This window comes from Fusarium keratoplasticum, chromosome 8, assembly GCF_025433545.1.
Source record: "Fusarium keratoplasticum isolate Fu6.1 chromosome 8, whole genome shotgun sequence".
NCBI classification, from domain to species: Eukaryota; Fungi; Ascomycota; class Sordariomycetes; order Hypocreales; family Nectriaceae; genus Fusarium; species Fusarium keratoplasticum.
The window spans coordinates 3,026,226-3,054,164 of record NC_070536.1 but is presented as its reverse complement, the minus strand read 5'-3'; the positions used below and the strand labels follow the sequence as shown (position 1 = coordinate 3,054,164).

At 52.3% G+C, this 27,939-nt stretch overlaps 7 protein-coding genes across 7 annotated transcripts; 4 read left to right on the top strand and 3 right to left on the bottom strand.

Annotated features, from left to right (window-relative positions):
- Nucleotides 1-217: 217 nt before the first annotated feature.
- NCS57_01074700 (uncharacterized protein) lies at nt 218-5,284 on the bottom strand (the record flags this gene model as incomplete). The annotated part of the gene is made up of 1 exon (XM_053060481.1): nt 218-5,284. The coding sequence occupies one exon, from the start codon at nt 5,282-5,284 to the stop codon at nt 218-220; it is 5,067 nt and encodes a 1,688-aa protein (XP_052910875.1).
- A 2,709-nt stretch (nt 5,285-7,993) lies between these two features.
- On the bottom strand, nt 7,994-10,258 carry NCS57_01074600 (NACHT domain-containing protein; the record flags this gene model as incomplete). The annotated part of the gene is made up of 4 exons (XM_053060480.1): nt 7,994-8,016; nt 8,144-9,157; nt 9,207-9,858; nt 9,908-10,258. The coding sequence occupies 4 exons, from the start codon at nt 10,256-10,258 to the stop codon at nt 7,994-7,996; spliced, it is 2,040 nt and encodes a 679-aa protein (XP_052910874.1).
- A 943-nt stretch (nt 10,259-11,201) lies between these two features.
- Nucleotides 11,202-13,036, top strand: NCS57_01074500 (uncharacterized protein; the record flags this gene model as incomplete). Its single annotated transcript, XM_053060479.1, has 3 exons — nt 11,202-11,411; nt 11,474-11,940; nt 11,995-13,036. The coding sequence occupies 3 exons, from the start codon at nt 11,202-11,204 to the stop codon at nt 13,034-13,036; spliced, it is 1,719 nt and encodes a 572-aa protein (XP_052910873.1).
- A 333-nt stretch (nt 13,037-13,369) lies between these two features.
- On the top strand, nt 13,370-17,672 carry NCS57_01074400 (NB-ARC domain-containing protein; the record flags this gene model as incomplete). The annotated part of the gene is made up of 5 exons (XM_053060478.1): nt 13,370-13,784; nt 13,835-14,277; nt 14,448-14,713; nt 14,757-15,875; nt 15,926-17,672. 5 exons carry the CDS (start codon nt 13,370-13,372, stop codon nt 17,670-17,672), a joined length of 3,990 nt encoding a protein of 1,329 aa, XP_052910872.1.
- Nucleotides 17,673-17,781: 109 nt separating this feature from the next.
- On the bottom strand, nt 17,782-21,099 carry NCS57_01074300 (uncharacterized protein; the record flags this gene model as incomplete). The annotated part of the gene is made up of 1 exon (XM_053060477.1): nt 17,782-21,099. The coding sequence occupies one exon, from the start codon at nt 21,097-21,099 to the stop codon at nt 17,782-17,784; it is 3,318 nt and encodes a 1,105-aa protein (XP_052910871.1).
- Nucleotides 21,100-24,052: 2,953 nt separating this feature from the next.
- On the top strand, nt 24,053-24,830 carry NCS57_01074200 (uncharacterized protein; the record flags this gene model as incomplete). Its single annotated transcript, XM_053060476.1, has 4 exons — nt 24,053-24,272; nt 24,322-24,448; nt 24,503-24,633; nt 24,694-24,830. 4 exons carry the CDS (start codon nt 24,053-24,055, stop codon nt 24,828-24,830), a joined length of 615 nt encoding a protein of 204 aa, XP_052910870.1.
- A 998-nt stretch (nt 24,831-25,828) lies between these two features.
- Nucleotides 25,829-27,893, top strand: NCS57_01074100 (uncharacterized protein; the record flags this gene model as incomplete). Its single annotated transcript, XM_053060475.1, has 2 exons — nt 25,829-26,708; nt 26,788-27,893. 2 exons carry the CDS (start codon nt 25,829-25,831, stop codon nt 27,891-27,893), a joined length of 1,986 nt encoding a protein of 661 aa, XP_052910869.1.
- Nucleotides 27,894-27,939: the final 46 nt, after the last annotated feature.

Below are 27,939 nucleotides of genomic sequence, written 5' to 3'. Positions count from 1 at the left end.
TTGATCTATTCTTCATCTTTGAACTTCAGGTGACGGGTGGAACACAACAAGTCAGTTACAGGGCGCTTATAGGTATGTTGCTGTTGTCTTTCTATAGAAACATGTTGACAACATGGAAGATAATAAATAACGGAAGGTTCCAATATGTACAGTATCGAAGAATATAGAGTTATTGTATCGTAACTAAATACGTATTCCTCCCACTAAACATTATGGTTTAAAAAGTCAACATGAAAGCAAGTGAGAAAACTCCAAGAGCGACCTTCCATCCGTCGGTGTCCAGACGAAGGCCTCTTCCCTCCACGACTACCATGGTTGGTGCGGACGTGGGTGGCTCAGTCGCTGCATCCGACAGCGTCGTGATACTCCTTGTCGCTACTGGTGCTTGATTACCTGCTTGGCCACTGCCCTGGGCGTCACTGGAGCCGCCTTCCTCTCCATTTCCAGCCGCATGGTCACCCTCTGAATCAGGAGTAGAGGTTGGCACTTCCCGAACCTGAGTGGAAACCACGGAGGCGTCGACGTTCGAGGCAGCTGTAGATCCAACTTGCCCCTTTGCGTTGCCTCCAGAAACCGGCAGAGATTGCCTGGGACCGGGGATGGTGACAGAGGATCCCTGATACTGAATCTGTGAGGCAGAATGCAGCGCATCGCTCTGGATAAGAGGAACGTCTGAGGTTGGGTGTTCGTCCGAGGTTGGGTACTGTGTGACTTGGACAGGCTGTGTATACGTGATCGTGACCGGATGTTCCGCGCACTTCTTGCAGACTGATGTGACAGTCGTGACGCTTTCGACGTCGCTTGCCACGTAAGGGACAGTGTATGTCACCGTTACCGGCGCCGACCAACTGGGGTCGGAGCAGACAGATGTAATGACTGTCACAGCATGCGTCTCAGTGACGACACCGGACTTGGGTGAGGTTGTGTCTGGGTGAAGAGAGGTGTGTCCTGGGGCTTGATAGTGTGTCTTCGAAGTTGAAGAAGATTCTGTTGTGCCCTCTGAACTCTGGTTCGGCAAGGAGGGCGTCGGATAGGTGTGTTCTGACTTGGTGGAAATGCTCGCCTGGGAGCTCTCAAGACTTGATACAGAGCTACTAATATCGGGAACAGATGCAGTAGTAGTGGTATAGACGTGCGCTGGTTCGGACGTGGAAACGTCAGATCGGGAGGTCTCAAGAGTTGACACAGAGTCAGTAGTAGTACTGCCGGGGTCTGACTCGGTAGTCGTGGGATAAGCGTGCGTTGACTCAGAGACGGAGATTGAAATGTCGGTTTCAGAGCTCTCGAGGCTCGACACAGAACTAGTATAATCTGTGGCGGACGTGGTAATTGTCTCGTTGGCAGGGCGAACAGTAGAAGAGCCGGTAGTCAACGTCAAGCTGGTGTCCGAGGATGTAACAGAAGATGCATCAGTAGTAGTTGGCAAAGCCAAACTAGATGTCTCCGAAGCTGTCTCAGACCATGTTGAAAAGGTGGTATTTGCAGCTCGAGTGGGTGTCTCAGAGGTTTCAAAGCTAGTAGTCGTTGCCTCTGTCGAGACATGTGTGGTCATGTTGCGGATTGGGGTCATAGTCGTGAGTGAAACACTCTCCGTGGTGCTCACAACAGGGACCGGCCGGTCGACCACGCCTGAGAAGAAATTGTCCGGCCTGCTTCTTGCATACAGAGCATACTGCAGAGTGCGAACGTCGAAGCCGACCGTGGTCCCGTTGGTGAGTTCTATCGCCAGGCTGTATGACATGTCGATTGTCCAAGAACCTTTGAAACCGAGCATGTTGGCGATCCTGAAGGCCAAGACTTCATTCTCGGCGACTTTGCCCGTGTACTTGGACCGGAAAGTCTTGACTTGGCAGCGCTGGACGGCCTCTACAGTTATGTCCCTGGACTTGACAATCTTGTTCTCGTGGTCAAACTCGGTGCCAATGACAACAGAAGTTCCATCGCAGAGGAATCCATCATCTGTCGAAGCTTGGCTGGCAACAAGGGCCACCGAGTTCCATGGTCCTAGCTGACCGGGAACCTCGATGTCAAACTCATAGATAGGTCGGTCATCGATAGTCTTCTCCAGCTGGTGCTCATAGACCTTTGTTCTGTCGACAGCACTGTAATAAACCGGGGGGTAGAACTTTTCGCCCACAGTCGCAATCTCAATAAAGTACGTTCCCGCCTGGAGGTCTGCCTGGAGCTCTTCGCTGAACCGGCAATAGAGATAAAAGTCGCCGACGATATCTTTATGCCATTCCGCCCAGTCGTTCAAGGTGATCGAGTAGACGGAGGTGCCCTCGTCAAAGCTAGCGGTTCCCACCAGATTCGACCCCTGATCCATCACGTACTCCTTCTCAGCGACGTCGACGATCTCGGCTGGAAGAGCGAAACTGACGACCGTATCAGCAGGGACACGGTTGGGTATCCTGATCTGGACGTGCAGCTCCATCCAGTCACCGGGGGCGTTCATCGTGCGAGACTGGGTGCCTTGACGGGCAAGGGACAGGTCGACAAAGGCATTCGCCAATCCGGTCGGGGTGGACTTTGCCCTGAGAGTTGTAGTGATTCCGGGGACTGAAGCGGTAGTCTCCACCGCAACGTCAGACGTCGTGGTGCTGGGGGTAGTTGTTTCCGACAAGCTGGCGACAGTAGATGTGGGAAGACTCTCTGTCGTCGCTGTTGTGCTGGTCTGTCCGGGAATCGGATCATCACCATACTGGATGCTGAATGCATCCGAAAGGAATAGCTGCCAGTCCTTCGCATTGCTGGGATCTCCAAACATGCGAAGAGCCCTGCTGAGAATCTTGTACTTCCCCGACGGAATCGCCGTCCCGTTGGAGAAGCTCTGGAACCTCGTGAAGCCAACGCTGCTGAACCGCACGGGGAACGTGATGGGGAAGTTAACATAGCTTCCAAACACATCCGGCTGGCTCCTCAGCGATCCGGACCATGCCTTTGACGATGCGCCCGCGACAAAGGGATATTCAAAGTCGTCGACGGTCCAGTCTTCGCCAACGAGGTCAAGGGAGAACTCGTACGTGCCGTAGCGCAGAGCGTAGTAAATCTCGGGTGATTCGAGTTCATCGGGCTTGTACGGCAAGTTTTTCCAGTTGATGGGGTAGAGGTAGCCGTCGTTTGAGTCGTAGCGGAAGGGCAAGGGGGCACCTTCGAGGGGCGTCCAATTGTATGTTGACACTTCGACGCCCATGTAGGGCACCGTGATGAACTCGTCATTGGTTCCTTGGAAGACGATCTTGCCGCTCCATAGAGCACCACTGTCGGACTCAACTTCCGGGGCGTTGATGGTAACCTGGATGTCACGCGTTGAGCCCGCTGCGATGGTGATGCTGTCGGGTGCCTCGATGGACCCTTGGCCCTTCAGCAGGGGAGGGTAATAGAGCATCGGATACCAGTACTCATCCCTAGACTGGATCGTAGCGGCCGCCACGTGAGACACCTTGTACGTGACCGCTTGTGAACCGGTATTGCGCAGGGTGATGGTATGTGTCTTGACCCGATTGTCTGTATCATTCAGTGAGATGAGCGGCTCCGACACAAGAACAGTCTCATAGTCCATCAGCTTGACAGCGTCGACCAGTCCAGCACCCTGCTGCGCCAAAGACGCAATCTCACTGACAACTTCTCCCATCGCCGCGTCATACGATGGAAGAAGAGCAGCAGTGGACGCAATCCTGCGGAAGAACTCCCCACCATCCTTCTTCCGGCTGCTAAAGAACAGCGCCGCGATACCAGCCATATAAGGCGTCGAAAAGGATGTTCCCGAAGCAATAGCGTAGTCATTCTCGGGAAACGCTCCATAAACAGCTCCTCCAGGTGCCGCGATACTGGGGGAAAAGTCGTTCTCAAAGGTCAAACCCCAGGAAGAGAAAGCAGAAACTTGTCCCGCGCTAGGATAGTCCTGCTCTGAAACTTCAGCGTCTCCATCAGCCTCGACTTCAAGAGTCAGGTTCCGACCCGAAGCAACCTGCTTCTTCACCCATTCCCCGACAGAAGTATCCGTCGTGGCATATAGGTGCACCTCAGGGCTGACCGTGACCTCTGAGTCGTAAAACACGCCTTGGTTGTACGAGTCAAAGATGAGGAAGTAGCCGAAGCCCATGCTGGTTAGGAAGTTGTACGACTTTCCTGAGAAGCAGATGCCTCTCTTGATCACAACGGCTTCATCTTCGTTGCCGTAGAGAGTTGGATCGCAGGAATCGCCCTCGTCGAACTGAAGCGGCACGCTAGTCGACTCGTTGAGCTTCTGCCCGTCTGAAGTCACGTAGCACAGCTCGAGGGTCTCGCCAGACGAGGAGGCGATGGTAGCAGGCCACCCGAGCACCTTCTTCGAGTTGACGGATGCAACAGAGACAACACCCCGGCCGGAAGCAGGGGAGCTGGCGTAAAAGACGCCTTGTTCTCCAGAGTTGCCAGCCGCAATGAGCACTAGCCTCCTCTCAGCGATCTCGCTCGCAACTCGAGACATGACCGAGCCAGAGTATCCGTTGTCCAAACCGAGAGACAGGGACACAATATCGCAGTCATCAGCGTCGGCTGCGAGCAGGCCCTTGAGAACAATATCGTTGGGCGTGCTCCCTTCACAGCCAAAGACCTTGTACATGTACACTTCTGCCTCGGGTGCGACACCGACAAAGTCCTTGCTCTGGCCGACGATGACGGATGAGACAAAGGTGCCGTGGCCGTTGCAGTCTTGAATATCGGTGCTATCGTCAAGCATGTTCTTTCCGCCAGCGATTCTGCCAGACAGGACAGGGTGAGACGCATCTGCACCGCTGTCGACGACACAAACACGCTGGCCCTTGCCCTTGAGACCTCTTTTGTGAAGCTCATCAACTCGGGTGACTTCATGAGGGTTCCACTTCGGGCTGGCATTGTTGGTGTCAAACTCGACGTCCAGAGTGATGGCGTAGACGGGCCAGGCATCCACAACACCTGGGACATCCTTCAGCTGGCCGAGGGTCATGTTCCCATCGTTGTTGATCTCGACAGAAACTGCCTGGAAACCACCAGACGCCGAGGTCAAGTCCTCTGCCACGCTTGCATCGTAGCCAAGTGACTCGATCTCGCCGATGAGAGCGGAACCCCTGCGGCCAATGTCTCGGGTTTGAAGGGAAGTGCCGGGTTCAAGCTCGACAATGTATTTTCCGGGGATGATTGCCGGGCCGGATGCTTCGATGGGCTTTCGTGAGGCCTTGATGCTGTCGGCATCCCAGGCAAGGGTCCCAGATAGGCTGATAAGAGTCGCCAAGGCGGCTCCCCTCAACCAAAGTGAAACCATCCCGTCGGCTCAAGAGAGTGATCGACTTGTTGGCCCACTAGTTCAAAAGAGTGAAAAAGGGTAGGAGAGCAAACGAACGGCTAGGATGCTATATCACTTAAACTAAGGCTGTCAAATTGTCTCGGCATTGAGCCGCCTTTATGAATCCCGGAACCTCTGGAATCCTGCAAGCCAAGAAAGTGCTCAACCTCGTATTATCAATGCCGACTTCGGAATCACATCACGTCTTGTCTCCGCTTCGTTTATGATAGCGGCTCAATTAGACATTGCCAAGAAACCTTTTCTTCGAGCCACCTGCCCTTCGTGATTGCAGTCACGGACATTACTAGCCGTACCTGGCTGCAGCCGTTCCTTGTTCGATGGGGCACCCAAGATGTTGGTCCCAAGGCTATCCCGGATTGGTGGAATCATCGAGTTTTCGGGCTATTGAAGACCGGCTCGACAGGGGCTCAGGAACGATTGCGCGAGCCAAGTTGTACTAGAAATGGGCCAGGCTGTGGACCACCCTTGGTTGATAGGCCAGGATATCTAGACCGGTCACATCTAATCTTATCTGATCATCTGATAAACAGGCCCTGGTCCGTGCCGGCACCGGCGCCGAAACAGCCGAGCACCGAACGAGTATCAATGGGTATGCACTCGCCGTGCGGATTCATGGGTTTCATGGGATGGTGCAGCCAAGGTCAGATGAGCACCAGCAGATGCTGTCTTTCCTGACACACGTGTAATATCTGCTCCCCTATATGTTGGCAATATTTCGAGCTTGTAAGTATGCAGTACCACACAACCCATCCCCTATCACGGCTATGCTCGAAATTTAAGCCAATATGCTAAAAAGCGAGCTTAGTGCTAAGGCATATAAAACATATCTTTTCTCTGATCACATATTTTAGCACGTACTTCCTAGTTTTCCCTCTGTATATTGCCTCATCTATGTCGCAGTGGTAGATGTTGTCCCATACAATCTGGGCTGACATTTCGTTCTTTCTAAAGTTACCCCGAAAAATAAACTATTCCAGTCCTCGATAAGGTCCAACGCACGATGTAAATCTGAGGAAAGATGGGCTTTCTTTTTTAGCCTCATAAGCACATCTCCAAGCCTGGCGAGTATCTCTGAATACTGGGGTTGTGAGCTGGCCCCATGTTTCAGAAACTTGTTAATGATCAATATTAGTCCAGAACACAGTTGGGTGGCTTCCAAGTTACGAGTTTTCTCGTCCCAGAATCTATCCGAGGTGTAATCCCCCGTCAAATCTTCCGTTTCTTTTTCCAATCTCCAAAAGCATAGGTGGAAGGCAGTCGCTCCAGGCTTCAGCTCGATACACGGGTCGTACGGGTCGTTTTGCCAGCCGAGAACAAACACGTCCCCTGCAGAGAGATTCGAACTGAGACCCAAGTCTAGACTTGCGCCAACATCGAGTAGAGCTTCCACGACGTGTGCTTGACCTTGATACGCTGCTGCCATGAGAGGTGTGACGTGGGCGTGGACCGTCGTTGCATCCGGATCGGCCCCAATTTGCAAGAGACGTTTTACCGTTTCCGTTTCTTGAGCGTAGTGTAATGGCCGAGCTCCAAGACAGTCCCCAATGTTTGGGTCCGCTTTGTTTTTAAGAAGTATTTCTGTTAACCGCAACATTTTCGCCTTGACAGCCAACATGAGAGGGGTTTCTCCGGCTTTGTTCCTCAAGTTCACGCCAGTACCGTGCACCATGAGGACCTCCATGGCCGCCTTTGCGAAGCTCAGATTACCATGAACCTGTCTTGTGCAAAGACGATGATAGGCAGTTTCCAGCTCGGGGCCGTACCCCATACTACTCAATGATGCGTCGCGAAGCAGCAGAGCGGAGAACAGTCCCAAAGTTGATTTTTCAATGGCGGCGAACAAAAGAGGGGTCTCATCATCAATGGTAACGGTGATATCGGCCCCACAGTCGACCAGACGCTGTGCAAGCCCCAGTAAGTCACCTTTGATAGATAGCTGAAGAGGACTCCAGGGTGTCGTTGCGTGACCACCGTTAGGATCTGCTCCCTTTGAAAGAAATTCGAAAGCCAGAGATACAAACCCGCGAGCAATAGCGTGATGGAGGATTGTTTGTCCATCTTTCAGAACAACGTTAAGATCATCCAAATAGTCAACAAGAAAAAGGACATACGTCTCGCTTTGGCGCAATTCAAAAGCAGACGTTATGTACACTTTAACACCTGCTTGCAAAGCCTGTTTGGAGAGGTGGGGACTGGGAGACTTTGCTATGGTTGGTTTGAATGGTTGGCAACCCAACTCGATGAAGCCTTGCAGAATTGGCGCGGTATACTCTGGATGTGCGAGGTAGAGAGGGAGTAACCACCCCAAACCTTCTCCTTTGATTTGAATATTGGAAACTCCAGATGACACGGCACTCGCTCCGGCTGCAAGAACGTTCCGTACGTGACCTGGATCGTCCGAGTGCAGGTAGTGTTGGAAGAGTGTTGCGTGCCCATTGCTAAGAGCCCAAGCCGCCGCCGTGGACACCGAGTCCCAGGGTAGAGATGCCGAAAAAATCGAGTTGGTTATCAACTCCCTCCAAAGCGGAAGTATTTCATTGCAATCGTAACTCCAAATGTTCCGGGACGATGAGAGCCAATTGTTCCGTGCGTGGTCAAAGAAGAGGTGAACATCGTCACGCACCCTCCACCTTTCACTCTGCAATTCGTACGATAGCCTTTCCAAGTCTACTTTGGGGTCACGCTGACGCCTGTGTTTTGCCAGTAAACTAAAGGCCTTGCGGGATACTTCCGACGGAATGACCGACCTGGCCGTTGTTTGAGGGACTTGTCCAAAAGAGACCTTCTGCGCTGTCGATACTCGGCTCTCAAAAATACTGTAGTTCAAGTAGGTGACGCACACAGCACCTAGTGTCATTTCCGCCTCTGAGAGGTCAAAGTGAAAGATTCCAGTCTTGACGTCTGTAGAACGGGCAGTGAGGTGCAGAAGCACACTATAGTGGATGAATCTGACTTGGAGATCCTCCTCGTCGACATCCAACAGGCTGCCCCCATAAGCCGAAATAAGTGCCTTTCCGGAACCGAACAGTGTCGAATCATCCCATTTGGTGTTTCCTGGATCAACATTGAACGCCACGCGTAGTTCGTCCATGCTCAGAGGTGGCTCTGCTGACGCGACCAATTCGAAGAGCTTACTGCCATATTTGTCATCGCGGATTCGCGACAGTGCTTTGTCAAACGCTCCCGGTAGGTCTTTTGGTAGGTTCCCTAGTATATCCAGGATTTCCGCGTCTGACCGCAGTTCTTGGGTGTATCTGGGACAGATGTCCTCGATCTGAAGTGATAGCCATAGCAGCATGCCCTGGCATCCCGCAAGCAGTTGTTCTTCCACCAACCTGTTCAACTCTGTCGTCAAGGGTCTGATTGTATTCCACCTGGATATTTCCGCTGCAAGGTATGCGCGGATCTCCCCGGACCTGTCCGCAGTTTCCATAGAGAGAGTCCACATCTCATCCAGTTTTGACCGGGCAATGGTGTAGCATACCGACGTGGGCCGTGATGAGCACAAAAGGCTTACCCATCGATGCTCTCCTAGGCGGTGTAATTGGCCGAAAATGTCGTCAACTTCTTCTCGGGGCATCTCATCGAGCCCATCAACCACAAAGATTCCTCTCCAATGAGGGGGTGTGACTTTCAGCAAGATGTCAATATACTCTTCAGGCATTGCGTGAGCATCCGGAATCACTTCCAGTTGCTCAAGGAATGACATGAGTGAAGGCTCCAGAGCAGGATTTTGCAATACCTGTCCTACAATGCTACCTAGCAAAGTACTGGCAGACAGAGTTTTCGAGTTGTTGCTTTGGCAGAAGAAGTTTGACACAGTTACAGCACCTAGGATCTAGATTAGCATCTGCAAGATCACAAAAATGGTTGAACCAACCCTGGGGGTCCATGGAAGGTGCAGCCGAGGTCAGGTGAGCAACGGCAGAGGCCATTGTTACTGTCTTTCCTGACCCAAGGTTACCCTTGAGCCAAAGGACGGACTCAGCCTCAGATGATAGCCAATCCTTGTACGCATGTGTCTCATACATCCAGCTTGACGTGCCTCTCTTCCTTTCCCTTCGCCAGATGAGGCTAAACTCGCCCTGGTCCGGACACAGAGCGGTAAGCAGCCGATGCTTGCGTGTCTCTTTTTGTTGAGTTACTGATTCCCGTGACACGGTGGCCTGCAGTCGGTTAAATCGCTCCAAGACTGATGACTGGCTTTGGAGACCAGCTTTGGCAAGGAGGATTGTCGCGCGTTTCTCGATCAACTGGGCCCAGGCTGTGAGGTCCGACTCCAACGGCTTAAAAACCGCGTCGAATGTGGACGTAAACGAAGCTGCAAGCTGGGATAGGGCAGATTTGGCGCAGTTGTGCACAATCTTGGCGCAGATGTTGACCATGACGATCGTGTACTCGCACATGTAGGATTGGAGTGTCGAACATCTCGGGAACAGCATGACGAAATCCTTGTGAAGAGACAAGGATCGCCCCAGCCTTAGCATCATGTTCGTGACATTTTCAAAGTATGACAGAAAAGAGAGTGCCGTCTAGTGTTCGTTAGTAGATGTGACATTTGGATGATCCTGTCAGGCCAACCTCTAGAGACAAGCGAACCACGGCCCAGACACCGCAAGCGATAAGGTTCTGTGAGCCTCCCACTAGAACATCTCCAATGGGAGCAAATTGGCGCATGCGTTCCAGGATGGCTACAAGTCGAGTGCCATATGGCCTCCATGATCGGTGAGCTCTAGCACCATCCCGGTTGATCTCCTCGGTGAGCCTAATGATGTCGTCTGGGCTGGGAGGGCTCTGTGACTGTAAGTTCTTGAATCTGGCGCGCTGGTTCGTGTTGCTGAGAGAAGCGTTGAACTCCGAAATGGCCTTGGCGAGCCGGATCTCTGGCTTCAACTTTGCCGCGAAGCCGACGGCCGAGGATACGTGCTTCATGGTCTGGTAGTACAGAGCTCCGCTTCCCTGTCCGTCACGCTAGCTTCATATTTGATGCTTGATGCACTTGTCCTTGTAGACCCGAATAATCCCAAGCAGAGAGGAGCCAGAAAAAGAAGAGTTAACAGAAAGAAGATGGGAGGGGATGGTCAGATTGAAATGTCAACTCAGCTGCGCGGGGTCTCATTGTGACCAGCCCAGTGGCTGAATATCGCAGAGATGCCATTGGCTTTGGTTGCAGGGGCTGTGTGGATGAGGCAGAGTGGCATTTTTTCAGCCGACGAGGAAGTGAAGGGTGCAAAATTGAGGCTGTGTGTGTGGATGATCGGGGAGCGAAACCATGTAGCTTTAACTTTGAGCTCAAATACCTGGCTGAAGAGACAATGGTCTGTGGAAAACTGACTTTCACGTGCTCCTTCCAGCTACGCAACATGAGAAAAGCGGACAGGACCTGTGCCTTCCCTCACCTGGCTCAGTCTCCCAGAAGCCATCTTGAAGTTCATGTACTCTCTTAGCAACCCAAGTCAAGATAGAGTAGCGCCGGATCTGCTCCTTTCGGGAATTGTTGACCTATAGCTCAAGTTCCCTACCTGTTTCAAGACTTGCCTACCATCTCGCGTCAACACCTCAAGCCCCAACTCAAATCCTCAACTCAACCGAGCTTCGAGGCTGGCTCTCGTTTCAGAGGAAATCTCCATCTTTTAAATATTCCTATACCTTCTGATATCCGGCGACATTTCACGCATGGAAATGATACCCCGCATCCCGGCTCAGCTTCACTCAGCCCTTCCAGCCAAGACAACGCTTGTCGCCTCCCTATTGGTCCATAAATGAATTAGGCTCGGCACAAGGCGTTTCTTTCTCCGACGCGATCATGTCACCTGCCTTGACCCTCAGGACAAGAATGCCCCGCGGACCTGCAAGGCCGCCCACCTTGGCAAATATGTCCTCTCTTCAATCTGCCATCCAGGCATCAGGTTGCCTGCGAGCTGTCGCCGAAGACTTGTGCATCGACACATCTTGCGTCCAGTTCTGCGCCACCCTCCAGGTGGTGCTAGCAGACATCGTCAAGTGGCTCCGGACATTGCCCGACGATGGAGACTCGGAGCGAGAGGCGACTGCACTCCTCAATCAATTAGAGGGCCTCTGTCAGGTGATCAAAACGCGCCATACTACTTCAAATCCGGGATGCGACTGACTATGGAAAGCATGTAGCCGCAAGATGCAGGACAGGCTGCAACCTTACCGGAGGGTCCTTACTCAGGCCTTGACCTGCTCATGGCTGACGCTGAAGCTGTGATACCGACGATTCGCAACTTGGCCAGTTCCAAGGCATGCCAACGACAACGGAGGACTGTTTTGGCTTGCCTCGAGTCATTTCTGCCTCAAATTTCTGAAGAGAAAATCGCCGTCTCACCTTCCGATGCCGATCTCCGCGCAGCAAGCGATGATCCACCAGAGTATGGTAGAGAGATAGTGTCTCTTCACCGGGCTCTCTTCGCGCACTGCTGCTGTGCAAAGTCCGAAAAAGTTGTTGCCCATATTAGACTGCACAACAGTGTTCAAGACGATACCAAGGTAACATTCGGGGTCATATTCAAGGCGCACCCACACCATGATGGGTGTGGCTCTGATTGCCCACCCTGGTGGCAAGACACGCAGATATCTGTACAGCGAACAGTGTAAGTTCTAAAAATGTCTTTCTAATAAATTTGCATGTACTAAGTTAGCGATAGAACTTTTGAAGACCACTCCACATGTCAATTTGAGCAAGTTGGGCTTGATTCAGATCCTTCTTTCTGTACATACATCTCAACACAAGAGGAGCAAGGCCTAGTGCTCTTGTACTTTTCGGTCCTGGGTCAGAGGCTCTACTTTGAAACTCACGATGACCCCCCAAGACTCTGGGAGCTCGACAGACCTAGTATATCCCTCGGTCGGCTTCTGGGAGAGATATGTGAGTCAGGCAACGACCTGACCGAAAAGATGAAGGAGGTCCTCTCATGGCTCTTGGTCAAAGCTGTTTGGCAGTATTACAGCTCTCCGTGGATGCGTGAGCCATGGAACAAGGAGAGCGTGCATTTCCTTTTCGAAAGACGAAGAACAGATGAAGGTGAAGAACTCACGGGCATCTTTGTCAACGAGCCTCTTCTTTCCGTCTCCATCGTTCCCAACCCACGCGGGACTGAGACCAGCGACCCAGGATATCAGATTGCACCAGGCGTTAAGAAACCAGGTCGCCCGCTACTTTTTGGGAGACCACTTCACCCAATACCCAAGATCCTGGCTCTCGGTGTCATGCTGATTGAGATCCAACTTGGGCGGCCGATAGAAAGCCTTTACGGTGAGGCCGAATGGTCTCAATATTGTCCCAAAGGCAAGGCGAACCCAAACACCAACTTCAAGATCTGCAGGGACCTGATCGCAAAGCCACATTTCTTTGCAGACATCTCAGATCCTCTGGAAAATCTCATCAAGAACTGTATTCAACCGAATAACCTTTTCGTGCCACCACATGTCAAGGACGAAGAAGGTATCCGAGAAGCATTGTACGGGTTGGTTAATCGGCTTGAGGTTTATCTTTCCAAAAGGAAGCCGAATAGCGTGAAGCCATTGAGCCTGCCACGAATTTCTACCTCGGACAAGGCGTCAATGCCCAAGTTGACTTCTCCGCCAATGTCTGCGCCGGCCAGACCGTCAGTGTCTCGAGTGCTTGCTAGCAGCCAATATCGAGTAGGCCCTCCAAAGACAGAACCGCATCCCTTCATTCAGGCCTGATTGGCCCAGGATTTGTCATGTATGAACAAAATCTAGTAGCTAGACAGCCCGTAAATAGACTTTGCGGCAAATATTATCGTCTTCATTCTTTACCTGTGGTCGTTCGCGACACCATGTGATTATTTTGGCTCCTTCTCTCTTATCCTCTTCTTCAGGTCATGCAGCCACGTCCAGACAGGGAAGGGGCACAGGGTCCTGCTATTGGCAGCCCGATTTTCGGGATGGGGTTTACTCCGACGCAGGTGCATGCAACCCCGCTTACCATCAACACGACAACCTCAATCCAAATATCGCAATGGATGATCTCACGTCAAAGTAAACGACTTGGTTGTCATGTCAACCGCTCAATCCCCGGTGGCTATAGACCACTCCTTCGATACAGAGTCCCAAAATGAGCAGCCTCGAGATCTCAACGAATCCCAAGCCAACAAGGATAAGGCCGAAGCCCAGATCGACGCTTACCTATCCGGCTCAGACAGTCGAGCGACGGACACTGCAGGTATCCAGCGTCGGACTCTAGAGTGCCAAGCCCTTTTCGAGACATGTCAGAAAAACTCTCATCTTTCTGGAGATGACTGGATCGACAAGATGTCAGCTGAGTTCAACTGGTGGTCTCTGGGTATTGGGGCAGCGAAAGGAGGACATTCCTCGTTGGATTATCGCGTGCAGACCCGGGACGACGTGCGTAATGTTTTAGTCAATCTTCTCGACAGTTTAGCCACATCATTAGCGAAGTACATTGATGCAGGTTTGTCCATCTTTGCGTTCTTGCATGTTTATCTCAACTGACGCGACAAGCATCCGAATCCTGCTCCACCTCCACCCTGACAGTCACTCCGGCACCAGACAACGATTTGCAGGGGTCAACAGCACATGGCCCAGAGTCACAACCCTCCGAGGATGGTTCAATGATTGATGAGCAGAGATACTATATCGAAACGACAATCCGATTCCTATCACAGATTTCTATGGCCATCCGCAAGTCGGGGACCAAATTTAGACACCAGCGGGTCGATAAACTTCTCGCCGCTCGGGAACCAGAACTGAAGGAATTCAGGGACTATATGAGATACTTCCTTTTGATGAGCCCTCCAAAGGTTCACACCTTGCATGGAATCTTGCATCAGCACTCTCTGACAGACGACCCAACCTGGAAGATCCTGTGGATCACTCTCAAGGCCTACTTCACGGATATTCAACGCCTGACTCCAGTGCAGAGTCGGCTCATAAAGGCAAACTTGGTTAGACGCAATCGATTTGACCTATACCTTGCGCGATACCATCGAAAGATGCGAGTCCAGAAAGGCCACAGTTGCCGCGGGTCCAAGCCGCGACAGTAACCATCATTCCGCCGAAAGAATTACCTGCTCCAGCTCCAAGCCAGAGCCAAGTCTCACAGACCTCATCAAAGCGAGACGAAAGGATACCCGTCCAGCCTCTGGGGACCGAGGGCTCTCAGCGATCTTCGCAGTCGGCCACCAAGATCGGCAGTTTCGTCATGCCTCAGCGCCCTCAAGAACTGAAAGCCAGATCTATCAGCACAAAATTATCTCAAGGAGTCCTCAAACAGGACTACCCAAAGTGCCCGGGAACTGAGGGTGAAAGCTTCTGGTGCCCGTACTGCGCCCAACTGCTGGATTCTTCATATTCTGATTCGAAGAAGAACAAACGTTGGCGGTAAGTGTACCCAAAAATCATCAGAAGCATCTAACTCCTCTAGCGGTCATGTAGTCGAAGATTTGAGCCCTTATGTGTGCGTGTATGAGGACTGTGACAGCCCTGACGCCATGTATGTCACAACGCTTGAATGGAAGAAGCACATCCGAGAAAGACACTCTCGAGCCCAGTGGATTTGCGATCCTTGCTGGCTAGAATCCGAGTGTCCTGAAGAATTCCAGTTCGATACTGAAGAGGAATGGCACAAGCATACTCTGGCAGAACACGAGGATGAGGTGGAAGAGGACGACTTGCCGGACCTTGCTGAACTCAGCCAGCGTACAGGGGTCCCCCCTATCGCGTGTCCATTGTGTTACGAGGACGCGTCTCTTCGAAACCCTGAGACTGACAAACATTTGGCTGAGCATCTTCACTCTTTCGCTCTCCAAGCTCTACCGTGGGAGGTGACGGGATGCGATGTTGAAACACAAGTCTCTATGGGATCAGATATCAGGAAGTCCCATGACTCGGGAGATATCGAAGAGTCAACACCCGACAAACATCAAGAAGCTGACGACGAGATTGCAGGTTGTCAAACCCTCTTGACGACCATCATCAGTCGTTCCCGAGCAGGCATTTATGTGAGCAGGGATAGTCTTTTAGACTTGCTGACAGAGATGGGAGACTGCCTTGAGGACCTATCCGCACGTTTGAGCGACTCCAACCCCTCGCTTAGGTTTGAGATCTCGTCTTGCGTAGCACGCCTGGGAAGTATTTTACAAAGGAGCCAAGACAAATCCATTGATTTCCTAAAATCGTCCTCCATTGACCCCTTTGAGCAAGACCTTGCCGAAGGCTTCAGGTCTCTACAACACTTGGCGGGGCTTTCACTAGTCGACTCTCTGGAAGCATACAACATTCATGGGCCGAGAATGATGGGCTACTTGGAAACTTCCGAAGCTGTTGAAACTGCCAGATCTGACAAAGCCCGAGATCCTGAGAATTGGGATATAGACAGCAGCGATGGTGTCCATGTTGATGCTCCCTCTGTCAAGCGCATCATTCCATACGAGCGGAACAAGGGATTCATTGCTCGACCAGAACTCTCCGAGAAGATTTTTGGCATCATTCCTACTTCATACCAGTTCCAGAGCGGGGCACTATGGGGCGTGGGTGGGAGCGGGTTAGTCTACATGTTTGTTGTGTCTCAGACGCCAACTAACTTGACCACAGTAAAACTCAACTAGCCCTAGAATACGCATATGCCCGTTGCAAGGACCCCAACTGCTATGTCTTTTGGGTGCGTGCTGACAATGCGGCAACGTTCACGGCAGATTACCGTCTAATCGCCAAAGAACTTGGGGTTGAACAACACCTCAAAGGTGATGACCTGCTTGCTGCAGTCTGCAGCAGTATCGAGGCCCACCAACCATGGGTACTCATTCTCGATGGTGCAGATGATTTGCTGCTGTTCAACAGGAAAGAAGATTCGGAGTACTTTAACAGCCTGTTTGATTTTGTCCCCAAAGGGCCGAGGGGGGCTGTTCTCTGGACGACCCGCGATTCGAACGTTTGGTGGTTGATCCCCAAACCCCTCCGCTGCCTCGAGATTACTAGTATGAAACCTGCTGAAGCCAGGAAGCTCTTCGCGTCAACAAGAGGCCAGATGGCCAGGCACCAAGAGACCGCGGACATGAGAGTTGAAACACATCGTTTATTGGACCAGTTGCAGTATCGTCCACTCGCCATTGTACAGGCCGGATCATACATGCGGCATACCGATACATCTATCCACGACTATATGACTCTGCTTGGAGAGAACAGGCAGCGATCAAGATTTGTTGTGTCTGCATGGAGCGTTGGCGTTGTTCTTTTTACTTCAGCCATCTCGCTTGATTGGATCCGCCAGCAGAACAGAGATGCACATGAGATGGTTCATGCCCTTGCCTACCTAGACAACCGCGACATAACACTCGCCTTGTTGAGGGAACTCATCAGGGATACGGAGGACGCTACCAACAGGGAAGATTCCCAGAGACTATCAAGAGCTATGCAGGAATTGGCAACATTGCATCTCATCTCACCAGCAGGCAGCGGATGTCAAGGTTTTGAAATGCATCCAATTGTGCAGGACGCTGTGCGAGACTGTCATGATGATACAAGACCGGCTTCCTGGTCCATCTTTCTCGCAAGAGCCCTGAGCCTGGCAATAAGACTTTTCTCCGTGAACCACGCTGTGAGTGTATGCAAGCGGGCAGAAACAGGGGCAAGAGAAAGTGAAGCTACTGCTCTCCTTCGTCAAGTGTCGAGGCTTCTTGATGACGAAGAGCGGTGGCTCGAGAAAGAGTCCGTGGATAAACGAGTCCTGGAGCTCCAAGAGAGGGTGCTTGGTAAATCGCACCCTGAAACCATCAGCAGCTCCATGTCACTTGCGGCAACATTCTTTCAACAGGGCCGTTCCGACAAGGCCATGGAGCTAGCCATCAGAGCCCTGGAGATGCGACACAACACATGGGGGGGAAGGAACCCATACACCATGAAGAGCAAGGTGGCGATCGGGATGATATTCCACCAACAGGGACTATACCATGAAGCCGAGGCCACCTACTGTGAGGTGTTGAATCTCCAGACCCAGGGATCCGGGCTGGAAATGGAGACCCGGCCTTATGTTATTGACTGCCTCGCCTGGACCTACTACGTCCAAGGCCGTTACGAAGAAGCCGAGGCCCACTTGGATAGTGCATGGTCCTTGCATCGGGAATTTCACGGCGACCAACATCCAGATACGCTACAGGCCCTTCACCAGCTTGCCGTTATTGTCCATATGAATGGCCATCCTGACAGGGGGCTCGAGTTGATGCAGACCTGCGTGGAATCAAGACGCGAGGTTTTGGGGTATGCTCACCCATTGACGAATGTATCTACATTGCTTCTTGAAGAGTGGAAGACAGGGGAGAAAAGTTCACAAGCTGTTGAGTAGCTGTTCCAGGACTGATGTGGTCAGGTTTATGCAGAACGAAGGGGGCTCTTGGAATATCTGAAAGATTTTCAGTTACTATGCTATGTACACCTATAAACTACCGACACGTTCACCATGCGATCTTGGCGACAATCGACCCAGGGAACTTTCTCACAATGAGCTTCCTAATCTCATCCACAAACAGAATACCAAGTCCAAGAGGAATAGGAATCAGCCAAAACTCAATGGGCACCGAAGCAGTGTCAAACAGATTCTGAATCCCTGGCACCTCAGTGACAAAGATGGCGATGACCAAACTGATGAGCATGCTGAGGATCAGCCAGGGATTGCGGTGAGGCTTGGTGATGGGATCCGCCTGGAAGATGCTCAGACGACGGTTTCGCACGGCGAGGATGTTGCCCCATTGGAGGAAGACGAGCGTGACGAAGTAAACGCACTGTCCGGTGTTGTTGAACTTGATGAGTTCCTCCTGTGTGTAGCCGCGGTACCCAGCCGAGTAACCCTCAAACAGGAAGAAGAGCTCCGAAACGGGCATCTTGGCGTGTCGGTACATGTAGAGGAAGAACATGGAGTGCGCAGTGATGGTCTCCATAAAACCCGTAAAGAGGTAAGCTTGGGTATAGATCTTGGCGTTGATGAGGTGATCATGCTTATGGTTGCGAGGCGGCAGTGACAACAGGTCGAATTCTTCTTTCTCCATGATGAGAGAGAGACTCAGGAAGAGATCGGTAAAAACGCAAATGATGATCATGAGGAATGCGCTCAAGGGGAGGGGAACACCGAAGAAGACGTTGAGGATGACGGGCCAGATCTCGGACCAACTTCCGGCGGGGAGGAGGTAGGAGATGACCTTTTGGAGGTTCTGGAAGACGAGGCGACCGAGACGCATGGCATCGATGATGGAGTCGAAGCGATCGAGGAGAACAAGGTCAGCAGCTTCAATGGCGACATCGCTGCCACTGACAATGGCAACTCCAACATCAGCGGCTCGAAGCGCAGGAGCATCGTTGACGCCATCGCCCGTTACAGCGACAACATTATCACGTGCACGAAGCTCAGTGACGATGCGAAGCTTCTGCTCAGGAGTAGTTCGCGCAAAGACGACTTCCTCGTAGGCACAGACAACGTCCCAGTCCTCTTCGTTCAACCGGCTGAGATTGGAACCCTCGAGGAGCAAGCTTCGGTTAAGAATAGGCGCACGTTCCTTCTTCTTAGACTTGCTCTTCTCTGAGATGGGTTCTCCGGTCGAGTGAAGGGTGTCAATGGTGTCGGGGTCGCTGGTACCGGTGAAGATGCCAGTGTTGCGAGCAATTGCAGCGGCAGTCAAGGCGTAATCTCCGGTAACCATGAAGAAGCGAGTTCCAGCGCGACGGCATTGCTCAACGGTGGCAGGGATCTCAGGACGGTGAGGGTCAATAATTCCAAGCATTCCAACAACAGTGAGGTCGTGAATTGCGGAGTGGGTAATCTCATCGCTAAAAGCGTTTGTTCCGGCAACAGCGCGAGGAGTAATGAGTTTCTCACAAAGGACAATGACTCGTTCAGCCCGACGAGAAGCTTCATCTTGGATCTCCTGGAACTTCTGACGAGCCTCGCGGTTGAGGGTCTCAACAGAGTTGGTCTCCGAGGACCAGTACTTGGTGCAGCCAGCAAGAAGAATATCAGGAGCACCCTTGATGATAGCACGGTATTTTCCACGGTTGTCATCAGACTGGAAGAGGGCAAGCATCCATTTGTTCTTGGAGTTGAAAGGAACCTCAAAGACCCGTTGAGTTGTCTTCTTCAAGCTGTCACCAGCAGATCCAGATGCAGCAAACCGAAAGACGGCACTATCAGTGGCATTGCCTTGTATTTTTCGCTCGGGGATCGGAAGATGGATCGTAGTCGGGTCGAAAGATGCGTCGTTGCAGAGAAGGGCAGCGCGATGCAAGGCCACAGCAGCTTGACTCGGCTCGGTGGCTTCATGCAAGAGGTGAAAGTCATCGGCAGAGTCAAGCTTCTGATCAACAAAAGCCACAGAGTTGACAAACATCTGGTTCTGAGTCAAAGTACCAGTCTTGTCTGAGCAAATGACATTGACGCAACCAAGAGTCTCAACAGTGGACAGACCCTTTGGCAAGACATTGACAGCCTTCATGCGACGAGCAACCATCATCAACGTCAACGCGACAGCGACAGGCATACCCTCGGGGATAAAGGCGACGATGCATGCCATGACGTTGACAAGCATGGCTGGGACGCTGAGGAAGTCAGGGTGGTCGACACGGAGCCAACCAGCCCAGGTGAAGAGGATGAGGAGAGCCAGGAAGATGGTCATGCAGACGATGATCTTGACGAAGCGGGTGATCTCTCGCTGGATGAGAGCGGCAGAGTCCTTGACGCCGGCAGTTGAACTTGCGATGCGACCCATGACGGAACGGGCACCAGTGAGGATGACAACACCAACACCGTTACCGTTCATGACGGTAGTACCCATAAAGGCAATGTTGCGACTCTCGAGAAAGTTGCGGTCCGTCTGGTCGACAGCGCCCTCGATCTCATCCGACTCTCCAGTGAGGACAGAGCGATCAAAGCGAATGTCACCAGAGTGGCTGATGAGACGAAGATCAGCTGGGACCTTGTCACCGACCTGAAGGTGAACAACATCACCAGCCACGAGTCCAATGGTAGGCAAGCTCTTGAGGTCTCCATCTCTCTTGACCAAAGCGAACGAAGGCAACAGGTCGAGAATGGCATTCATAGTCTTGGCAGTAGACCAATCCTGAAAGGCGGAAAAGCCAGCCTGCAGGAAGATGACGATGATGATCAGGACAGCAAGGGATAGGTTCTGCACGGAAGGAGGGTTGCTCAGGGGCTGCCAGCAGAGGAAGAAGATGATGGCACCAACCCAGAGAACCGAACAGAAACCACCAAAGATGTACTTCAAAGTTCTCTTGATGTAGTTCGTCTTGGGATGAGGCAGAGAGTTGTTTCCATCACGCTCCAGACGGACTCCAGCAGCATGCTCAGAGAGACCCACACCAGGGCTGACGTTGAGTTGCTGGCAAAGCTGCTCAACCTGCACCTCATGGTACTGAAGGTTGGCAAAGTAATCCTCATCCTCCTTGTTCTTGAGGGCCTTGGGGTCCTTGGCATCCTCGAGCTCAGGCTCTTGTTGCTTCGCTTCGGTGACCTGGATAGACAAGGTACGGTATTCGATCTGAACGCCCGAGTACGGAGAGGATGCGGGCATCTGGCTGCGGGTACTGGATCGCGAGCGGGAACGACGACGAGAAAGGGTACGAGTCAGACCAAGAGGTGCATCCTGCTCATCAGGTGCACCGTCTCGGCCACGACCGTGACGGTTACCATCCTGGAAGGTGATTCTCGGGTTCTGTGCGGCCTCGAGATCGACCTCCTTTGTGGTCTGGATGTCGGGATCTGGCATCTTGACGGGCGCTGTATCTGCAGGAGAAGCAGGGGAGAAGAAAGAGGAGGGTGGCAGAGACAACAAGGGGTAAGAGACACGGTCGGTAATGGTAAAGTGAGAAGGATTGCAGTATGGATTGACAGCGAGATATAGGTACACTCTTTCAAAATTCCTCACTTTCTCGAGGAGGCCTCCCTGCCTCAAATACGCATTACGATGCAGCGCATAGCGAAAATCCCTCATACATATTTTTACAATGGGTGAGTGGAAACCGTTATGAAATGGTGAGTAGAGGTCGGTGATGCTATACACGAGCGGTACACGCACCAACAGCAAGATGATCGTGTGGGTGATGGTCCCAACCAGTCTCACAGGACTAGCCACTACAAGGGACCTAATAATGTACATGGTCAAGTCCCAGCCCTCGTCTAGACCCTTCTGACGGGCGCTGGGTGTGGGAAATGACGACTCGGCCATGTCTAACCAGATGTGGGCGTCCGCGTTTCTGATATCTCTTTGACCTTGGCTGTGGCTCGGGATGCCGAATCTGGGCCATGTACTGTATACTCCACGTGCCCGTCGCGCTCGGTTAACATGTAATTATCTCATAATATCACCCTGAGAAATTTTTCTTATGGGGGGGAAAGGGTTTGACGCCTCTTACGAGGTTTGGTCAAGCTCATCCGTTGGTGCGACCTGAGCGGGGGAGGGACTTTTGCAGCGTGGCATGTGAAGGTGATGGATGCAGTAAACACCTCTTGACAGTAAGTAAAGGCCATTTGAGAATAAAGACCGTTTAGAGAAGGAATATCATCTTTGAGCACTGTCCTTTTCTTCAAGACCCTACCCCTGATCAAGGTGACATCTCGTAGAATAAGGTATTCACATTAACGTGGGTGCAGCCGTCTTGGCATCATCATAGCGTGTGTAACCGAAGCTGCCAAATTCGGCAGTGGCAGTGCTCGGCGTAATTGGGCTCCGTCATTGGCTGCTCCATCCTCTAGCTCGAAGAGACAACACCCTCCGGGGCGAGAGCCTCCAGATCTGAAATGCCTCATACAAACGTGAGAAGGCGGTCGAGAAATCCTGTTTTCGAAAGAGGGGGTGGCTATGGTTGACTGGAGCATCTCTCATCTGCTAGACAGCTGTGAGCACCAGCACGCACCAACACGCACCACGCACAGCTGCATGAGAAAACAAACTCGTCACATCGCAAGCGGGGTGAGACAAGAGTCACTGCGTGCGGGTTTCCCAATCTTGCGTCTCCGCAGATGTCCATCTCTTGGCGCTCCAAGGATCACCACGACCCTTGACGACCCTTGTCCTCACCTCCTTCATCTCCAAGCCGCGACAGCCCTCGAAAGTCAACCCCCCAGGTGGGTGAAACAAAACAGTGCCAGTCCTCGCGTGTCCCCCCTTTCCTCACCGCCACCGTGTCTCTGTGACTTCCGGGTAGCTGACCACTCCCTCTGCTCGGTCGCCATCCACGCCCAAACTCAACCAGTTGTGCTTGTGATTCTTGGCCCGTAAAGAGCCGCTTACCCGGATGACGACACACAAGAAAGTTGCCGATTGCCACAAGGTTTTTCGAGGCTGTATCATGTAAGACGACCAATCAAAAGTTACGACAGCCAGTCAGAACTATGCCGCCGTACGCGAGCGACAGCTGCAGCCCGAAGGCGACGCGACGCGCGTACAGGGTAAGAACAGAGGCACAGATGGCATATAAATAGGGGTAATCGCGAAAAAGATGATTATCCCGTTTCCGTGCCGAAATGGAGATCCATTTTTGCTACAGTGAGGCTTCAAGGCCATGCAATCGGCGACGATTGACGACCTATTCATTGCCATCTCCGTGTGAGGTTCTCCTGGTTGCCCCGTCCACGCATCAGCGCGCCTCGCGCTTTGGTCTTGCATCATCTCAGGAACGATGTTTTCCAATCAGTACAACCAGTCTTTTTTTTTTTTCATTTATTTATGCTGCAAACAATTTGAGCCCTGATGAGAACATGAGCATCGGTTCAACCAGTGTCTAGTTAAAGGAACCGACTCATGACCACCTTGAAACGTGCATGTCACAAAGAGTAAGGCAGAAAAATGAAAGAGAGAGAGAGAGAGAGAGAGAGAACCATTCTGGCACCATGTGCCTAATAGCTAAGTGATTATTTTCTCATTATTTCCTAAGCGGCCCACAGGCAAGTCTTCTGGCCATGTGGTAGCCGACTCACTTTCCTTTGCAATGTGATCATTTGCAGCAGTGCTCTGTGCCACCATTATGTTGAAAATTGAGTTCTTTGCCCTGATGACCGTTGCTCTCTTTGAGGATGAGGAGAGAACTGTCGCAATCATCAAAATTCCATCTTTTAGAGTCATGGGGTGAGAGGCCAGTTCTCAAACATGCCCACCGCCGTTTGGGTTATTGGCTCTGTGAGACATGCATAGCAACTTGCTCTGTCCGCCACCTCGTTCTGTTAGGGGTTATCATTGCGACTCATGGCTTTTTTTCATATATTAAGATACTACATAAAGCAAGCAAGCCCAATCCATCAGGGCAGGAAAATGACTGACTCTTTTGTTTGACAGCGCCGCGTCCCTACAGCATCACCACCGCCAGGCAGTCACCACTCTACAACGTCACTCAATATCATTTTCATGGTGTTTCTGCGCTTGTGAGACAGACAAGGCTGAAAGTCGAAGGCAAAAGACTTCTAGAGACTATTGGCTTGGCCTACATCATTTCCATGCAGGGTCCATTCAGCTGTGTTGGAATAAGCCAGTCATGTCTTGAATAGTCCGCCACAATCGGGATACCGACTCCTGCCAAGACATCAAGGCATTCGTTTTCCTTTGTTTTCAACCTCGACCTTTGAACCCTTCAAATACTTAAACCTCGATAATTCCCTCTCGCGAGTCGAGCATCGTCGTACTGATTCCTCTCTCAATCTTGCTCGCCGCTACACGATAAACCACGATGCACAGTCTCTCCTTCTTCGCCGCGCAGCTCCTGGCGCTCACTACCACCGTCCGCGCAAGCCCAGGCCCAGCCCTTACTCTGCCACCCGCGAATTTGGCGGAACGAGACGCGAGTTCGACACGAATCAGCACGTCATACTACGCTCTCGCTACAACTCAGGTTCCGAGAGATGAATACTACGTCGGGATGGGCAAGAACGGGACCAGGGGAAACTACTGTTAGTCGCAATGTTCCCTCATGAATTTCTGGCTACTAAGGTTTCTCAGACTGGGTGTCGTGCATCGATGAACCTTTTACAACCATCAGCAGCTTTGGCGGATGCGGACGCGACGATGTGTATACTCGATGCTCGGGCAGAACAGCGTTAGGAATCGACGGTGGCGAAGTTCTATGGTACGGCATCTCGGGATTTCGGTCACTCTGCTTTGGTACTGATGATTTCTGCAGTGATGTGGAATGCGTTACGCACAGGATCTATCAGGACCTTGATGTAACAACGTGGACTCCCTTCCTGGGTTGCGGCAGGGGGACCAGCACAATGAACCTCTTGCGGACATCAACTCATTCAGGCGATCAAGGTTAGTTATCGGCGACTTAACACCATGTGTTGGTAGGAATGTACTCACGCAAGTTTGCAGATGCAACCACCACAACAGGATCCCTCACAACGACGACGACAACTGATGAGCCCAATCTTGGTACCGCGTTACGACCCTACTTTGGGATGGCCCGTCTGATAACCCTCGTTGGTGTGATTGCACTCGTTCAGTTGTAATTGACACCGATGGCGTAAATTGTTCTTCTTGGTGAGATGGAACGGCCTTCCCAGCTCTTGATGCAGGTGCGCAGAATCTTGCCTGCAGCTTGTGGGGGCTTGGCTCTTCTCTGCAACTCGACTTTGCAGGCCCTTCTCTTTATAGGCGGACTTGCACACCGCTCTAGCAATGCTACCCCTTGGGCGTGCGAGTTCTTGAAGGGAAAGAAGAACTGCCGGGAGAGGGGGTTGCTATGAACCCATGTAGACATTCTTGTCAAATTTTGCATCTTCATCTATAATAGTCCTGGATTGATCATTAAAGCAAGGCCTGCTTTCAATAGAATATCCAAGAAGCCCCCATGTCGACTATGCCCTTGAAATTCAAATCTATTACGCGACAATTTGCCTTTAAGCCTGTCCAGGGAGGCTGTCCAGGCAAAGACGTGAAAATGCAACAGACGTGCGATGGCATCTTGTACAAATTTACATTGTAAAAGCCCAGTACGTTCAATTCACTAACATCAAACAACTCTCTCTCGATGCCAAGACCACTCATTGCATGATACCCCACGGGGAAAACTCACCTTGCCCAGATCTCGCCAAGCTTTGGGCACCATGAGCTTTTTCTCGTGCCTCCGGTGGAGAGCGGGGAGACAGGTGATATTGAAGAAATCCTGGGCCGTCCTTGCTGCTACAGTGCAGCCCTGACTCGGGCCCTCCAATTAAAGGGTAAAGTTCAAACAGAGTTGCATGAGCCACCCCTGTTGGAGTCGTATCTCTGCCCCGGGACTGAGACCAACAACTCCGGTGGGGGTGGGTATCGCATCTCCTCCGGTGGGCGCCCAAGACATGAATGACGGCATCTCAGCCCCGGCGGCGGAGATAAGGGAACGCCAAAACATCCTGGACAACCTCTCTCTGGCTAAAAGCTGGCGCTGTCATAAGTTGGTTGAGAGAAGCTGATGCATGAACCAACGTTTCTGCCATTACCCTCAAAGTAACCTATCAAAGAAACCATGCTTCTTCGTCAAGAAAACACCCTCGTCTTCAGATATGACGCCGAAGAGCTCTGGGTGCAGCCCTGGGGCCCCAACGCCTTCCGCGTGCGGTCCACAAAGTCTAGCATGATGCCGACAGAGAACTGGGCCCTCCTCCCAGCCCAGCCCGTCGAGCCCGAGATTCACATCTCGGACGACGCTGCCGTCATCACCAACGGAAAGGCCAAGGTTCACATCTCAAGCCTGGGCAAGCTCGTCCTCGGCAACTCCCGCGGCACTGTGTCGATTGAGGAGTACGTCCGGAACAGACGCGATCTGCTCGACCCCAAGTGCAGCGCCATTGAGGTTGAGGCGCGCGAGTTCAAGGGCATCCCCAGCACCGACAACTTCCGCCTCACCATGCGGTGGGAGAGCCCCGATCCGGACGAGAAGATCTTTGGTATGGGACAGTATCAGCAGCCCTGGCTCGACCTCAAGGGCCAGGACCTTGAGCTGGCCCATCGCAACTCGCAGGCCAGCGTCCCGTTCGCCCTCTCGTCGCTCGGATACGGCATCCTGTGGAATAACCCTTCCATCGGGCGTGCCGTGTTTGGAAAGAACATTACTACGTTCGAGGCCTACTCAACAAAGGCCCTAGACTACTGGGTCGTGTTTGGGGACTCGCCAGCCGAGATCGTCGAGAGTTACGCTGGTGTGACGGGCAAGGTTCCAATGATGCCTGAGTACGGGTTGGGATTCTGGCAATGCAAACTTCGTTATCAATCCCAGCAAGAGCTGCTCGAAGTTGCACGGCAGCACAAGGCGCGCAATATACCCCTCGATCTCATCGTTATCGATTTCTTCCACTGGCCTAAGCAAGGAGAGTGGAAGTTTGACCCTACATACTGGCCTGATCCTGGTAAGTTGTCTCCTTGGTACATTGCATCGCCCTTCAGTGCGTAGAGGCAGAGCAGAGGAATCAGGCTGATCGTTAATAGATGCCATGGTTAAAGAGCTCAAGGACATGGGTGTTGAGCTAATGGTCTCGATATGGCCAACGGTCGACAAGAAGTCAGAGAACTATCACCATATGCTTGAGCACGGGTATCTCATCCGTACGGACCGCGGTGTGCGCACCGGCCTCGATTTCGAGGGCGAGACGATTCATATCGACGTGACAAATCCAAGGGCACGAGAGTGGCTGTGGTCGGTCATTAGGAGGAACTACTTCTCAAAGGGCATCAAGACCTTTTGGCTAGACGAGGCCGAGCCTGAGTACACGGCCTACGACTTTGATAACTACCGGTACTTCCTTGGATCCAACTCAACCATCGGCAATGTCTATCCCGTAGAGTATGCCAAAGCTTTCTACGAGGGACAACAGAGTGAAGGCCAAGCCGACATTGTCAACCTGGCCCGTTGCGCCTGGGCCGGCAGCCAGAGGTACGGCGCCCTGGTCTGGAGCGGTGACATCGCCTCATCATGGGCTAGCTTCAGAAACCAGCTGGCAGCCGGTCTCAGCATGGCCATCGCCGGCATACCCTGGTGGACGACCGACATTGGGGGCTTCCACGGGGGTGACCCGGACGACCCCAAGTTCCGCGAGCTCTTTGTGCGATGGTTCCAATGGGGCGCCTTCTGTCCCGTCATGAGGCTCCATGGCGATCGGGAGCCGCGACAGCCTCAGCAAGGCACCACAGGCGGCGCCACCTGCTGCAGCGGCGCAGCCAACGAGGTGTGGTCGTATGGGCCCGAGGTCTATAATATTTGTCGCAAGTATATCCAGGTTCGCGAGAGCTTGCGGGACTATACAAGACGGCTGATGAGGGAGGCCCACGAGAAAGGAAGCCCCATCATGAGGCCACTGTTTTACGAGTTTCCGGGGGATAAGAGGTCGTGGGAGACGCCAACTCAGTACATGTACGGGGACAGATACCTCGTCTGCCCAGTGCTGGAGGCTGGCGCCCGCACTCTCGAGGTTTACCTTCCGCCCTTGGAAGACGAATCCAAGTGGACTCACTTGAACGGCGGCAAGACCTATACTGGAGGCCAAGTTGCCAAAGTTGCTTGCCCACTAGATGAGATGCCAGTATTTACGAGGTAGTGGCCATTTGGTGGGACAATGACAGGATAACACGGGATAGGGGAAA